Source organism: Ochlerotatus camptorhynchus, unplaced genomic scaffold (assembly GCF_037179485.1).
Source record: "Ochlerotatus camptorhynchus isolate MF236.1 unplaced genomic scaffold, CSIRO-AGI_Acam_v1.1 ptg000277l, whole genome shotgun sequence".
Taxonomy (NCBI): domain Eukaryota; kingdom Metazoa; phylum Arthropoda; class Insecta; order Diptera; family Culicidae; genus Ochlerotatus; species Ochlerotatus camptorhynchus.
The window spans coordinates 544,698-561,287 of record NW_027040766.1 but is presented as its reverse complement, the minus strand read 5'-3'; the positions used below and the strand labels follow the sequence as shown (position 1 = coordinate 561,287).

The following is a 16,590-nucleotide window of genomic DNA, read 5'->3' as shown; positions in this document are numbered from 1 at the left end:
GTTCCGTACTGTTTTGGCCGGATTTGGCATCTTGCCATTACGGTAAAAAGGCCATGGAGTGGTACGCCGCCAACAACGTGCAGGTGGTTCCCAAGGACAAGAACCCTCCCAACACGCCAGAGCTCCGCCCAATTGAGAAATACTGGGCTATTGTCAAGCGGAACCTAAAAAAGACCAAAAAAACTGCTAAGGGCGAGCAGCAGTTCAAGGCAAACTGGCTTTCTGCGGCGAAGAAGGTGGACAAGGTGGCTGTACAAAATCTGATGGCAGGGGTCAAGCGTAAGGCCCGGCAATTCGGATTTGGAAAAGCGGAAGCCTAACTGAATATTTTTCCTGAATTATATACTAATTGAACTTGAAAAAGAAATTTAATTTGATTTTTTAAATAAACGATTTCACCGATTTACACGCGTTTTCCCTTGACCAAATTTTGACCGTATCACCCTTTATGGAACTCGAAGGAAGAAAACAATATTGAGCACAAACACCTGGAAAATCCGGAGTGATCCGGTTCCAAGCTGGCTAAAGTACTGAAGATGCCGAAAACAATAGTATGTCGAGTGCTCAAAACCTACAAGGAAACCCTGAGTGTGGAAAGGAATTAGCGGATCTACGAAAAAAAAACTGGAACCAGGGTTTGTCAGCTGCGCAGCAAGGTGTTGAGGTGCTTTAAAACCAACCCCGGTCTTTCGATCCGAGATGTGGCCAGAAGGTACAACGCCAACTTTCAAACGGTGCGGAACATCCTTGCCAGGGAAGGATACAAGTCGTACAAAGCCTGTAAACATCTGAACCGGCACATGAAGCAGAATTCCGTGGCCAAAAATCATGCAAGGGTCTTGTATGACCGTTTTTTGACGAAACACAAGGGCTGCACTTTGATCGGTGACGAAACATTCGTTAAACTCTATTTTAAGCAGTTGTGGGGATGTGACGGGAAGGATCAAGTTCGTGTTTGCCGACAAGTTCGCGAAGAAGGCCATAATGTGGCAAACGATTTGCAGTTGAGACCAGAAAACGGAACCATTCGTCATATCCTCGACGATGACATCCCAAGTTTACATCAAAGAATGCCTGAAAAAGTGTATTGTCGCTCATTCGCAAGCATAGGGGCAAAGTCATGTTTTGGCCCGATTTGTTCAGCTGCCTCTACTTCAAGGTGGTTCTGGAGTGATATGCTGCCAACAAGATTGATTTTGTTTCCAAGCTATTGAATTCTCCGAATTGCCCGGAATTTCGACCAATCGAAAAATGCTGGGCAATTTCAAAGCAGCGACTTCGATGAAACGGTGGGGCAGTCAAGGACCTGCGGGGAAAATGGTAGAAATGCGCTGATTCTGTGTACGTTTCCACTGTGCGGGCGCTGATGGGCTAAATCAAGAGGATGGTTTGAGATTTCGTTTGAACTGGAGAAATGTAAACATCTAATACTTTGAAGTTTTTATAAAAGTACTGCAAAGCAACCATTAATGGACTTTTTAAACTTAGTGAATCACGAATTACAGGTCTTTTTGTGCGTACCAATTTACTTTTAGTCAGCCTTTAGACAGGCAGCTTGTATTTTGATGGGTTTCTCATATAAATGTGGGCCAGTGTTGAGATTTTGTAACTGATGTATAAACAAAATCTATTTTATTGTTATACTTTGAAATGAGAAGAAATTGAAAAATCTCACAATATGAGCTGTTCTAAATACATTGCGAAACCGGAAAAGATTTTCGATTTCAATAAAAAAAAAATCAAGATTTTGGGACTAGGTAAGTTTTTTAAGATCAGAGTCTTATTTTCTAAATCTAGACCAAGAAGGCTAAGACTTGAAGTCAAATTGGAAAAGTTGACGTTACGCTTTTACACAGGGGCATCGTGTTCGGAGTCTTAAAGGTTATGCAAAGAGGCTTTAAAAGTCAGATGTTTTACTATGGGCCACACAAACCTGAAGAGAATGTCAATGACGTCTTCAGACATCTTTTTCCGGTCCCACGTTACTCTGATTCCAAAAATACCCATAGTGTGGGGTATTTTCCAGAATTTCCAAGTTTTTCAGTAATCGGGAGCTGCCATCATGGATTTCAAAATGGCGTCTGATATCGATTTACGGTTCCTACACGTCACCCCGATTTCAGAAATACCCATATTGTGGGGTATATGACAGTATTTCCCAGTTTCACAAAATCGCAAAAATACTCGTTATTTGGAATTTACTTCGTAAACAAACCTCGTTACTTGGGATTTACTTCGAAAAAAGTGGGACGTTAATTGAATACTGTGTATAAAAAGACTTCGTAAACGGAGGTTTCAGTGCATATGAAATTAATTGAATGAATAACTTCGAATAATGAGTTTGGAATTAATTACTTACATTTGTCACACAGTCCCAGTTTCCAAAGGTTTGAATCAATTCTGATTTTTTTTTTATATGCAAAATTGAGCAAAGTACCATCAGCATGATTTTTTAGAAAGAATGCCTCAGATCAAAACACAAAAATATCATTGTAAGCGTTTTAGATTATATTCCTTCCTTAATTCGGTTTCTTCCATTGACCAATTAAACAACATTATGACCAAAAGTGGTACACTCAGTATTTAAAATGGCATTCGTTCAAACTTCTTCGATACCTAACCTAACCCTTTTCTGTCTCTTTCCCTCCCATTGCAGGAAGCCGCGGTCTCGAAGCCCCGTACTCCATCTTCTTCTACATCCACGGCGAATCGTACGAGTGGGGCTCCGGCAATCCATACGACGGCTCCGTGCTGGCCAGCTACGGCCACGTGATCGTAGTTACAGTCAATTTTCGTTTAGGAATTCTTGGTAAGTCCCGATTGCAATTCTCTTCTCTATCTGTCTATCTCTCCCTCCCGCTCCATTGTGTGTGTGTACCTACCTCAAAAAATTCATCACCGTTTCGGTTTGATTTATGGCCGGCAACAGCAATGGCTATTTATTCAAACAACAACAACGGCACACCACTACATTCTGGGATTCAAACGAAGACCGGAATTTTTCCAAAAGCGGCAAAACCGGAGAAAGACATTGAAACATACATCATTCGGAAAAAGCAGGCGGGATGGGACCCGGGCGAGCACATCGTCGTCGTTTGAAATATCTTTCCAATTTCAAAATAAACATTCAATTAGATGGGGAGCCAACATATTTGTCTTTGGTTCTGGGGCTCTGGCGGTGTTTGTGGGTGGGCCCCGGAATGCCTTGAAGCGAGAGACAAAAGAAGGACACCGAACCCGGACAAGCTGGCATCATATTTCTCGATCATGAAACTATTTGTTGTCCAAGGTGTGAGTGTGGCAGGTTCCAGTCCGTTGGCCGTTGCTGTGCGAATAAAAATGAATCAAATAGCAGGGAATTGAGCTGAAGCGAACATGTGAACCAACGTGAAACCCGAAAAACGTGTCCCGAATAGTTTATCGCTGTTTACAGTCGCCGCTCGAATTGTTTATGAATTTTCTGTTTCGAGAAATATGACCGCTTTCGAGTGGTTTGATGCAATAAATATAATTTAATAATTGACCATGCCATACAAGTTCGGGACCGGGACCGGAACATTTGTTAGCTCGTTTCAAATTCAGCAGCTCTCGGAGCAAACATTTTCCCCGGAGATTGCAACTTGAAAGCTTCACTAATGCAGCCGCGCTCATTTGTGGTTGGAAGAGTGTTGTTTAACCTGGCTAGTTTGTTTAGACCTACGGAACGGTCCATGTATGAACTATATGAGTCAGGGACTGCTACGTGCTGTGGTCCTGGAATTCATCGGTGAATGTTATTAATGGTTTTGATTCATAGCTTGGATAACCATTTCTAATTAAGGCAAACTGTGTCCCGAACATCAAATGATATTTCTGGAAGTGTGATAGGTCTCCGATGATATAATAATTCTTGACGTCTGCGATGTAGTAGAATTTTAGTGAATTCCGTATTAAAACTGTACCTTAATTGCTAATCTCTCGAAGGATGCGCGTATCTTAGTCACGTCAGGAAAGTTGTCAATTGTCTTGGGATAGTCAATCGGATATTGCAAATCTCAGTGAGGAGAAGCACTGAATTGATGACCCAATAAAAAACTACAAGGGACAGCCCTATGGGGTTGTACGCAATGGTGACGTAGGACTACGTGGTCTTGTCTAATAAATCTTATTTGTTAACTGCAGCAGGAGCTTGTGTTTTGTGTAGGAATAGGAATTCGAGCGGGTTTCTCTCTGTTTACACTCTTCAGTATGACGCGCTTGACATGGCCCACAGTGACTCACGAAGAACTACTGATTCCGATCAATAGCGGTGCGGCTTCTTCCTCCTTCTATGGATGCTCATGTGGGCTGCAGCTCGCTGCTTGCAGGCTGACTTTCGTTGTGTACTGGAGAACACCAGCACTCATAACGCGGTGATTGAATAAACACCGTTTGGTGAGACCGGATGGAATTCAACTTTGAAATATGTGTTAGGGAAATCGTTTTTCGCAGGCAATCGGTGATAATTTTAATTATCGTAGCAAAAGTTGCACATTCATGCAATTTTCAATAGTGACAATAGTGATCCTTGACTGTCAAGACATCATCGAAAGAAGTCTCGCGTCTCTTTTCAAAAGGTCCTAAGTAACAAATGTAAACAAATAGAGTTAAGCGATTCAAACTTTTACTCTTCTATCATTGTATGTGATACAAAAACACCCATCCAAATTAACATTCATTTATTTAAGATAATGATAGGTCAAAAATTGACCAATGTACAAGTTGAAATGATAGTTACTTCGGTCATTTGGACTGCCTAACATGATTAGTGCTCATTTTCTAAAGGTGAGGCCAATCTAAAGCTAGGTACTCTACTCTGAAATCTGTGAAAGGGAATCTAGTATCATGTAGAACAAAACGTTCAATGTAACATTCATTGATTATGTCATTGTGAAAAATCGTCCAATGTAACACGTCCGTTGTACAACCTGACTAGTCAAAACGTCCTATGTGTTTTTTTTTTCTATATTGTGATTTTATCGTTTCTACTGAATTTTCAACGTTATAATTCACTGACTATATTAAAAATAGTATTGCAAAATGTACTGTTTCTAAACAGTTAAAATAATAATCTACCGAACTTCAACTTCGATTTTCTCAAAATGGCGGATATGTTGCATTGGTCGATTTGAAAAGTGACGCGAGAATTCATTGTTTACAAAAGCTGTTACGCCCTAATTCTAGCTCTATCTTGATATGGTAACTGACATCCGATTGATGACCTTGGCAAATGTCAAAAAATTACTCTTTTTAAAATTTATGGTGGTCTTTTCGTGATGGTTGAGTATTGCTGAGCTATTAGGGTGTTCAACACGGATGAGGCTGGCGAGCTGTTTGTTATTTGGAATGGGGGTGACGCGCTTGGCATAGATGGCCCACAGCGACTCACGAAGAACTACTGATAGCGATGCGGCTTCTTCCTCCTTCTATGGATGCTCATGTGAGACGCAGCTCACTGCTTGCAAGCAGCCTTTCGTTGTGTACTGGAGAACAATGTTCAACGCCACGCGCCGAAAGCATTGCTTCTGCTGCAACTGATATCGACGACCACACACCACCTCACACGGTGATTGTAACTGAATCCGATCAGCGGTTGAGGCTAGCCTTGGTAGCTAGCTGCTTGCGGGGAGCCTTTCGTTGTGTACTGGAAAACACCACCACTCACCACGTGGTGATTGAATAAACACCGTTTGGTGAGACCGGATGGAATTCAACTTTGAAATCTGTGATAGGGAAATCGCTTTATGCAGGCACTCGGTGATAATTTTAATTATAATAGCAACAGTTGCACATTTGTGCAATTTTAAATAGTTACATATTGAAAATTTATAAAGCCTTATATTTAAAAAATGCGTACACATATTTCTGATCGATTGGAAATAAAATTACTGAAATTGGTCTAGGAGCAGCTGAGTTATTAACGTTCAAAATCTTTCATAATTGTGTTACATGTTCCATTTTCGGTTTTCACATAGTGTACCCACATATAGAAATCATAGACGTAGTCTTACGTCAAAAAAATGTTGGATTTTAATGATTAACGTGAAACAATCGAGGGAAATATTGACGAAACTTCTGTCGTGTGGGGTTCACCGCCTGAAGGCGAGACTGCCGACCGATTTTAGTATCTGAAAAGCCAATAAGTTATCAGTGAAATGCAACTTCCACAATCTTCGAAGCATTTTTTTAAAACCATTTCGACAGGAAAATGTATTCTAAACTTCCAGCACTTGTACCAAAACCAAGTAAATTCGTCCAAAAACACATTTTGTTGTCCAACACAAGTGTGACAATCCCCACTTTTCCAGCCAAAACATCGTTAGCAAATCATAGAGCAACACCCTTAGCCTTCTCCAACTCTACCACACGAACAGCATAAATCCATTTTCAAAGTGACACTTTTCTCTGTTTTCCATTCTCATATCACAAATAACATCGAGAAAACAATTCATATAAAATTGCTTCTTCCGCCAACAACGTGCCACTTCTTCCCGGACCTCCCGTCCCCCATCGTGCTTCACGTGTGACAAGTTTTATTTATTTTGGCTCCATACTTTTAGTACTACCACACATGCATCACAATGAGAGAACACTCACCCCTTGGCCTCCTCCTGAACCCCTTTTCTCGTCAACAACTACCACCATCACCAACACCAGCAGCAGCACTATTTCAAGTGGTTGGCTTTCTTGCTGCTGCTGCTGGTGAACGAAATCCGAAAAATTCCGCGAACAAACAAAAAAGCACATTACAGTAACGAAAAAACTTTACGATAAATTGCGCACCCCATTTTCGCGCGCGTCCCTCACATTTCATTTTCGTGTCCGCTGCTCATTTTCTCTTGGCGTGGACTTTTGAGCAACTCCCCCTACGTTCCCCGAGCCAACGCGTGGTCCATTTTATATATTTTCCAGTTTCACGGTGTGCGCCCAAAAATGCACCTACGGGGGGTTGTTAGCGTTTCTCTCTTTTGTGAGATTGAAAAATATGTGAAAATCAACCAAAAGATGAAGTTTCGGAAGGGGAATTAAAACGTGTCCTACATGTGTGAATAGTGTTGCACTTTTCTGTTTTTTTTTTCAAGCAGCGCCGCCACCATTCATTCTGCCGGACTCGGACGTGATTATCAAGTGGATTTATGGCCGTGGGTTTTTTTTTTTCCATTTTTCACTCCAGACTGTGACATATTTCCGGGGCTGGTTTATGGGGGCACGTTTGCTAATCTTTTCCTGCTTCCGGGAGCTTAACGGGGAAGAACTGGCGGTTTATTTTTTCAAATTAGTTTATTCTAGAAAATGGAGTTAGATAGATCGATAGATAGATCGATGGAGAGATCTAAAGATAGATCGATAGATAGATCGATAGATAGATCGATAGATAGATCGATCGATAGATCGATGGATAGATCGATAGATAGATCGATAGATAGATCGATAGATAGATCGATCGATAGATCGATAGATAGATCGATAGATAGATCGATAGATAGATCGATAGATAGATCGATAGATAGATCGATAGATAGATCGATAGATAGATCGATAGATAGATCGATAGATAGATCGATAGATAGATCGATAGATAGATCGATAGATAGATCGATAGATAGATCGATAGATAGATCGATAGATAGATCGATAGATAGATCGATAGATAGATCGATAGATAGATCGATAGATAGATCGATAGATAGATCGATAGATAGATCGATAGATAGATCGATAGATAGATCGATAGATAGATCGATAGATAGATCGATAGATAGATCGATAGATAGATCGATAGATAGATCGATAGATAGATCGATAGATAGATCGATAGATAGATCGATAGATAGATCGATAGATAGATCGATAGATAGATCGATAGATAGATCGATAGATAGATCGATAGATATACAGCAATTCAATAGAAAAAAGTTATAGTGAGTCTCAAAATTTCGTGAAAATTGGTATAGTACTTCCTTTTCAAAAAATATAAGACTCGTATTTTTTTTTTCCGCCATTAGGGTGACCATTGACTATTTTTCCAAAATGCCTTTTTCTAAAATTCATAACTTCTAAACCGCTTGACCGATTTTTACAATTGACCCTTCAAATGAAACATGTTTTAATTTAATGTTAAGGAAAACTTTGAAACACTCAGAGATATTAGGTTTTGTATGTAAAAAATATGTAACAAATACTTTTTCTTGATTTTCACTGCGATGGTCTTCAACAACTTCTTATTAAGTATTTTTAATTGAAAGATCATTTAATTTTACATAACATTTAAAAAAATTAGCGATGTCGAAGAAGTCGTTTTGCAGATAAAAAATTTTAAACAAAAAATCATTGTTCCGCAATATATACACCACACGTGCATGGAAACGATGAAAATGCAAGGTAGTTCACAATGCGTCTCCATCGAGTAACAGCAACTGTGACTAACGAAAGCTATTAGTAACTCACAAGCCACCCATAAACCACGTAGAACAATTTTTAAACATTTCAGATCCTAACTTCGCCCTAGGTATACTATTCTAAAATTTTTAACCGAGCGTATACCTTGGCAGGACTCCCCTCCCCCATTAAAGTTTACATGGCTTTAAAATGGGCCCCAGTTTGACATTATTCATTATGGAAGAAGTACTTAAATGCTACAAAGAATGACGAAGACAATGAAAAACACGTAAAACATCTAGCATTTTCTTTCTTTAATCACAATTTCACACATTTTTCTTCCGTTGGAAATGAATACCGTTTGACAATAATATAATTTTCGTTTTGAGGCTTAAAACTATGGAATGACTGTGTCCCCGAAATTCAATTTTTCAATTTTCTTTCCATTTTATTGTAATCGGATTGCGAAAAAAAACTGATAGTGTATTTTTGAACCTGGCCTAGAAATAGCCCATGATTAAAGTTCTTAGGCCGTTGTTATATGGTGGCCTTGCAAACTCGCTTCCGCAGCGTTTCGTTTCAATACTCCTCCCAAAGCATCACAAGGGCCCTTTTCCATGACAAGTTGCGAAAAAATTCCACTCGGCAGCAATGCCAAAACTTTTTTGCATGTTGCATAAATTAAAAGCGGTCATCTTATTTTTATATTGGCTTCCTGATCCATCTGAGAAAGAGTAAATCTGTAAGTTGTTTACATTTTATGATCGCAAGACAATGCGTAAGAAATAAACGAACTGTGAAATGTTTATGTTTAGTGAAATCAGCAATTACAATAAAACTAGTAAATTTCAAATCTTTTGATTATTCGTCTTTAAAATAAACAGCACTAGGGTGAATATTACATTGGGCGTTTGCCTAGCGAAAGCCTTGAACTGCATCCTGCAAAACGGAAGAATAATTATCCAATATTACGTGTCTCAAGTAATTTGCATGTTGTTCAGCTATAAAGTTCTGCGGCAATAATTTGAATTTTTTTTTTCTAAAAAAGTATCTATAAATTCCTGTGTGTCCATTTCAACAAAGTCCATAATGCATCTCTCTACTTGACGCCATTGTTTGAATTGTATTTATTAAACATGGCCGTTACGAAGAATAGTTCTGTGGCCAAAATTTGCGTTCCTGAACAATTTTCGCAACACTGCAGCCAGCATTGTTCACTTGGATTTTGACAAATTATTTTTGTAAACAAATCGTGATAGGAATCAACACCATCTGGGAGTGATTGTCTGCTTTGAATTGTTTATAAAAAATAAGTTTAACTTTTGCTTCGATGGACTCTGAAATACGATTGCAAAAAAAGTAGAGTTTGTAGTAGTTTGAAAAAAGAATTGAAATTTAAAGAAGAATCACATGAATTTTCAATTAACGTACCTGACGCAGCGATTCTGGATGGTCCTGCAACGGTTTCTTCGGTCACTGCATCATTGGGTTCGTATAGTTTGTGGTAGCAACGTTGACAAATGAAGGAGCTTCTCTCATATATTTTAATCTTTTTTTTCCACTGCATAATCGTACAATTTATTGGTGATTTTTCTGGTACATGAACAAATTGAACACTTACGTTTCATTTTTAGATATTCTTCGATTCAACTGTTCTAGTAGGAAACTTTGTTTTCTAACTGATCATTTCTTTCATAACATTCCTTGTTTTATGTGAAGCATTATATCGTACCTACGAGTAAGTGATATACCTACGAGGCTAAGCTGTAACTCATAGGTACATCACTCGTTCGTAAGCAACGACGTTACTACAAACAGCTGTTTCATGTAAATAGATGAACATTGCGAATAAATACAAACAGCACCAAACATTTCCAAATGTCACTAACACCACGAAGCCTATTGGGCTGTAGTTTATGTAAAAGTCATTGCCTACGAACGAGTGATATACCTATGAGTTGCAGCTTGGACTCGTAGAACATGCTAGAATGTAGAATTTTTTCGCAGCTTGTTTCGCATGGGAAAGGCCCTTGTGATGCTTTAGGAGGAGTATTGAAATGAAACGAGGGGGAAGGTGGGCTACAAAATGGTGAGTTGACAACCTGGAAGGAGCGGAATACCTAGCCCTGGTCCTCACAAGTTCCTACTTCACGCCTCCTCGAGTCATATGATAACAAAAGACTACCAGCTGAAACATGGACACAGCTGGGTGGCGTAGCCTGGGCAATGTTGCCAGTCCGGCAATAGAAAAGTGAAGAGGTGCGACGCGAACACTGGCGCGGTAACCATAGTACGGTGATAGAGGAAATGCTTCACCAAACCTGAGCGTCTGTTCACCATGGAGGTGCGGCTCAAAACGGCGTCTGTTCTCCATGTTAGGAGCGGCTGATCACCGTCCTAGTGCCAGCATGGGACTCTAAACAGAGCTGTGCACGATGGTCCCCCGGCGAGACAGGGGATTGGGGCAGGCCGCCCTGAAAAAAAAAACAAAGTTGCAAACACCGAAGAAAGAAATACGGATCGGAACAATCGGCACAGACCTGCGCGACGAAATAAGGACTACGATTGGAAACTCGGAACATGGAACTGCAAATCGCTCGGCTTCCCGGGTTGCGATAGGTTAATCTATGACGAACTTCAACCACGCAACTTCGAAGTCGTAGCACTGCAGGAGCTTTGCTGGACAGGACAAAAGGTATGGAAAAGCGGGCATCTAGCGGCTACTTTCTACCAGAGCTGTGGCACCACCAACGGCTTTGTAGTGCTGGGTACGATGCGCCAACGCGTGATTGGTTGGCAGCCGATCAACGCGAGGATGTGCAAGTTGAGGATTAAGGGCCGTTTCTTCAACTACAGCATCATCAACGTGCACTGCCCACACGAAGGGAGACCCGACGACGAGAAAGAAGCGTTCTATGCGCAGCTGGAGCAGGTGTACGACGGCTGTTCGCAACGGGACGTCAAAATCGTCATCGGCGACATGAACGCTCAGGTAGGACGGGAGGCAATGTATAGACCGGCAATCGGGCCAAACAGCCTGCATGCCGTATCGAACGACAACGGCCAACGATGCGTGAACTTTGCAGCCTCCCGGGGTATGGTAGTTCGAAGTACCTTTTTCCCCCGCAAGGATATCCACAAAGCCACCTGGAGATCACCTGACCAACACACAGAAAACCAAATCGATCACGTTCTAATCGACGGGAAATTCTTCTCCGACATTATCAACGTCCGCACGTACCGCAGTGCGAACATAGATTCGGACCACTACCTAGTTGCAGTATGCATGCGCTCAAAACTCTCGATGGTGCATAACACCCGTCGAAGTTGAACGCCGCGACCCAACATTGAGCAACTACGGGACGCCGGAGTTGCCCAGGACTACGCGCAGCAGCTGGAAGTTGCACTACCCACGGAAGAGCAGCTTGGCGCAGCTTCTCTTGAAGATGGCTGGAGGGACATCCGTTCAGCCATAGGTAGTACTGCTGCAGCGGCACTAGGTACTGCAATCCCGGACCGAAGAAATGACTGGTCTTTACCGCGTAAACGACAAACGAAAGTTCTACGAGAAGCTAAATAGTTCGCGCAAAGGCTACGTGCCGCAAGCCGATATGTGCAAGGACTTGGACGGTAACCTTCTCACAAACGAGTGTGAGGTGATTGAGAGGTGGAAGCAGTACTGTGACGAGCACCGCAACGGTGAAGCAGCAGAAAACGAAGATGGCAAGGCAACAGACCTTGGAGCACGCGCAGAAAACGACAGGCTACCGGCCCCTGATCTTCAAGAAGTTGAGGAGGAGATCGGTCAGCTGAAGAACAACAAAGCAACTGGTGTAGATCAACTACCAAGTGAGCTATTGAAATACGGTGGTGAAGCACTGGCTAGAGCGCTGCACTGGGTAATTGCCAAGATTTGGGAGGAGAAGATATTACCGGAGGAGTGGATGGAAGGTGTCGTATCCAATCTACAAAAAGGGCGACAAGTTGGATTGCTGTAACTACCGCGCGATTACACTGCTGAGCGCCGCCTACAAGGTACTCTCCCAAATTCTATGCCGCCGTCTGTCACCATATGCAAGAGAGTTCGTGGGGCAATACCAGGCGGGATTCATGGGTGCCCGCGCTACCACGGACCAAATTTTCGCGATTCGGCAGGTTCTGCAGAAATGCCGCGAATACAACGTGCCCAAACATCATTTGTTCATCGACTTCAAATCCGCATACGACACAATCGATCGAGATCGGTTATGGCAGATTATGCACGAGTACGGACTTCCGGATAAACTGACGCGATTGGTCAAGGCGACGATGGATCGAGTGATGTGCGTTGTTCGAGTATCCGGGACACTCTCGAGTCCCTTTGAATCTCGAAGGGGGTTACGGCAGGGTGATGGACTTTCATGTCTGCTGTTCAACATCGCGTTAGAAGGTGTGATCAGAAGAGCTGGGATAGACACGAGTGGCATGATCTTCAGGAAGTCCATCCAGCTCCTTGGTTTCGCCGATGACATTGACATTATGGCACGGAACTTTGAGATGATGGCGGAAACGTACATCAGACTGAAGGCTGAAGCTAGACGGATTGGACTTGCCATCAACGCATCAAAGACAAAATACATGAAAGCAAGAGGTTCTAGGGAAGACAATGTTAGCCTCCCACCCCGAGTTCAGATTGACGGTGACGAAATCGAGGTGGTCGATGAGTTCGTGTATTTGGGCTCACTGGTGACCGCCGAAAATGATACCAGCAGAGAAATTCAAAGACGCATTATGGCAGGGAATCGTGCCTACTTTGGACTCCGGAGGACGCTCCGGTCGAATAAAATTCGCCGCCGCACGAAGTTGACTGTCTACAAGACGCTGATTAGACCGGTGGTCCTTTACGGCCACGAGACCTGGACTATGCTCGTGGAGGACCAACGCGCCCTTGGTGTTTTCGAACGGAAGGTGTTGCGTACCATGTACGGTGGAGTGCAGATGGATGACGGAACGTGGAGGAGGCGAATGAACCACGAATTGCACCAGCTGCTGGGAGAACCATCCATCGTCCACATCGCAAAAATTGGGTGACTACGGTGGGCTGGGCACGTCGTAAGAATGCCGCACGACGACCCAGTGAAAATGGTTCTAGAAAGCGACCCAACAGGAACAAGAAGAAGAGGCGCGCAGTGGGCAAGGTGGATCGACCAAGCGGACCCTTCGCAGACTACGAGGCTGGCGAACTGTGGCCATGGATCGAGTAGAGTGGAGACGACTTCTTCGGACAGCAGAGGACAAAAAGGCCTTAGCCTGATTGGTAAGGTAAGGGAAGGTAGGATCTGCAATGTCTAAAACTTGATCTACGTGGTTTATGGACAGCCCCCAGGCTAAACTGAATGTTGCACCCAACTTGTGAGTTACTCATAGATATGTTAGTCACATCTGCTGTGACTCGATGGAGGCGCATTGTCAACTACTTTCCCCGTCTTCATCGTTTCCATGCACGTGTGGTGTATATTTTACGGAACAATGATTTTTTTTAAAGAATTGTGTCTCGATCGTTAATTTTTTGATATGTTATGTAAAATTAAATGATTTTTTAATTAAAAATACTAAGATGAGGAGATGTAGAAGACTCCAGTGAAAATCAAGAAAAAGCATTAGTAACGTATTTTTGTCATATGAAATATCTCTGAAAGTTTCATAATTTTCTTTAAAATTAAACTAAAACATCATTCATTTGAAGGGTCAACCGGAAAATCAGTCGCTTCTGGAGACATTCTTCTTTATATATTTGGCCGTGGATGGTGCCGGTGGTTATGTACGACTTGTTGAATTTGACGCACCCAAAGATTGCCTGCCACACTAAGTACTTCTTGGCAAATTTTGTCGACCTTATTGTTCCGAAACATCTCTGGAACATCCCGATTGGACTTACCGACAAAAACTCCAGGTCGGGGATGGCTTGGCGTCCGCTTTAATGTACGTCTCGTCGTCATCACGATGCATTTCGGCTGCACCACCCACTCGCGGTACAGCTTCCTGGCACGTGATTTGTTTATCGTATTCTGTTTATCGGTTCAGTTAGGCGGCTTCCTTGCCTTGAAGACATGAAGTCCGACCCGTTTCATCGTCTGCTGGACAAACCAGACGGAAGAATTGACCTTCTTGGTCGCGTACAGAATCAAAAGGTTCAGATTGCGCCTAACGGGGTCGGTCGTCTTTTTTTTTTTTTTCCACTGTCAGCTCGCCGCTGGGTCGTATGGGTCTCCTTGAACGATTTTACCACACGAGACACCGTCGAATTGTCGATTCCAAACGATTCGCGATCCACCTGTGAGACTGGCCTGGATTTTCCACGACCACTCCCATAATTTCTTGTCGAAGCACTTCTTGCTTGGAAGAGTTGGCTTCCACTTACCCACTTAATTAGCCACAGATAACCCCTTGATAGATTGTGACAAGATTGTAAAAAATACACTCTAAACTAGTTTTACTCAAAATTTCATCAATTTTTACCCATACAATTAAAAGTTATACACAAAAGAAAGTGTTGGATTTTTTCGAGCACAATCTTTATACCCATTTTTGATCTTCATACCGATATGCAGATAAGGTTTCTCAGAATACCGATTTTTGCCCATGCTGAACTGTAAAAAAAATCTATTGTGTAACAATTTTATATTTTAAAATATCTGAAATTTTTTAAGGCTGCTCAAAAAATTGTTCATCTTAAAAAAAATCCCTTTATTGTTTTCCCTTCACCTTTTTCCCCGTACTGACTACCGACGCCAGAGAGGCAGCTCCCACACCTGGACTCTACCTATCGACGCATGAACTCATGGTACGCTTTTGGAACACGACGAAAAATATAATTTCATTAACTTTTTTGAAAAGTGTCCTGCTTGAGACATTTACATCACCTTACAGTTAGCCTCAGAAGGGGTCATCAATAATGATCTTCAAAAAGTGGGATTTTGATGGTGAAAAAAGCCACCAGCAACTTTTGATGCTTTTCCAGCATAAACACAAGAAATACATCAGAAATTTGATTATCAAAGCTTGTTCCGATAAATTATCTTTATAAACTAACCTTTTTTTTAAAGCAGTAATTCATTTTTTTCGGCATGAAATTGCTTTAGAAAAACATCGCATTTTAATTCGGCAAATTCGTCACAATAAAAATAAATCTCAGCGCCAAATTCAGCACCGCTAGGGACTGGTTCACGTTGGAGTTCACTGGATGTTTTCTCGACTTTATTAAGAACTTTCTTCAAACTTCCTCCGAAAGAACTGCTATATTTTTCCGACTTCTCCTGGAAAGTAAATGTTCCGTTCTTAGTTCAATTTTTGAATTTCCGTCCAAACCGACAAACAATTTAAAATAACTAAGATAGTAAATACTGATAAATACTGATTTTTATAAAACATTTGCTACCGATAAGCATGAAACCAATCGGGCAAAGCTTATCACATCTTCCGAGGTGATATTAAACAGCAGACACGAAAGCCTATGAGCTTGAGCTTGAGCTTGAGCTTGATTGACCGCCCACGGTTGCTACTCTGTTACTGCCAGATCAGCTGTAATTACACAGAGAACCAATAGACGATGCTTGGGACTAGCAATCATCCTCAATGTGTAAAAACTGGTGATCCTAAATTAGGCAATACCAGCGCCGGCCGCGCCCGAACATAGGTCAAGAAAGGAATGGGAAGGATTGTGTTGACAAGACACTCGCTTTGATGGAAGCCGAGAACACCTCTGCACTTCCACGAGGAATCACTGGGATGTTGGATAAGAGGGTTGGGTTTGCAGCAGGGTTGGTAAACGATAAGCTGAATTGATGTCCTAACGATCATATAACGCGAAGGAGCTTGGGACTAAACGCACGGTCTTCTGCTCAGTAAGCAAAAACGTTTGCCACTAGCCAGACGAGCACCTTTTTAATCACCGAGTTGCTGTTATTACCATGTAGTCATATTAACAAATAAAACGATTGACGAATCTTGAATGTGGATGGGCCTGAGATTAGACTCATGATGTTCTGCTCAGTAAGCAAAAACGGTTGCTTTAAGGCCACCGAGCCCCTCATATCACATAATACCGTTGCTCAAATTTGTGTATCCATTCAAACCCGGAACCAACGACAACAACGAGTTTCGCAAAATACACGATACACAAGCGATTTTACCATAAATCTCTTTGATATGTAA

General features: G+C 42.0%; 1 protein-coding gene across 1 annotated transcript in view; it reads left to right on the top strand.

The window, feature by feature from the left end:
* LOC135706300 (neuroligin-1-like) overlaps nucleotides 1-16,590 on the top strand; it is a 762,843-nt gene that overhangs the window by 566,005 nt on the left and 180,248 nt on the right. The window contains exon 8 of the mRNA XM_065227888.1: nucleotides 2,657-2,809. Within this exon, the coding sequence (XP_065083960.1) occupies nucleotides 2,657-2,809 (153 nt within the window). The remainder of the gene's footprint in view (nucleotides 1-2,656; nucleotides 2,810-16,590) is intronic.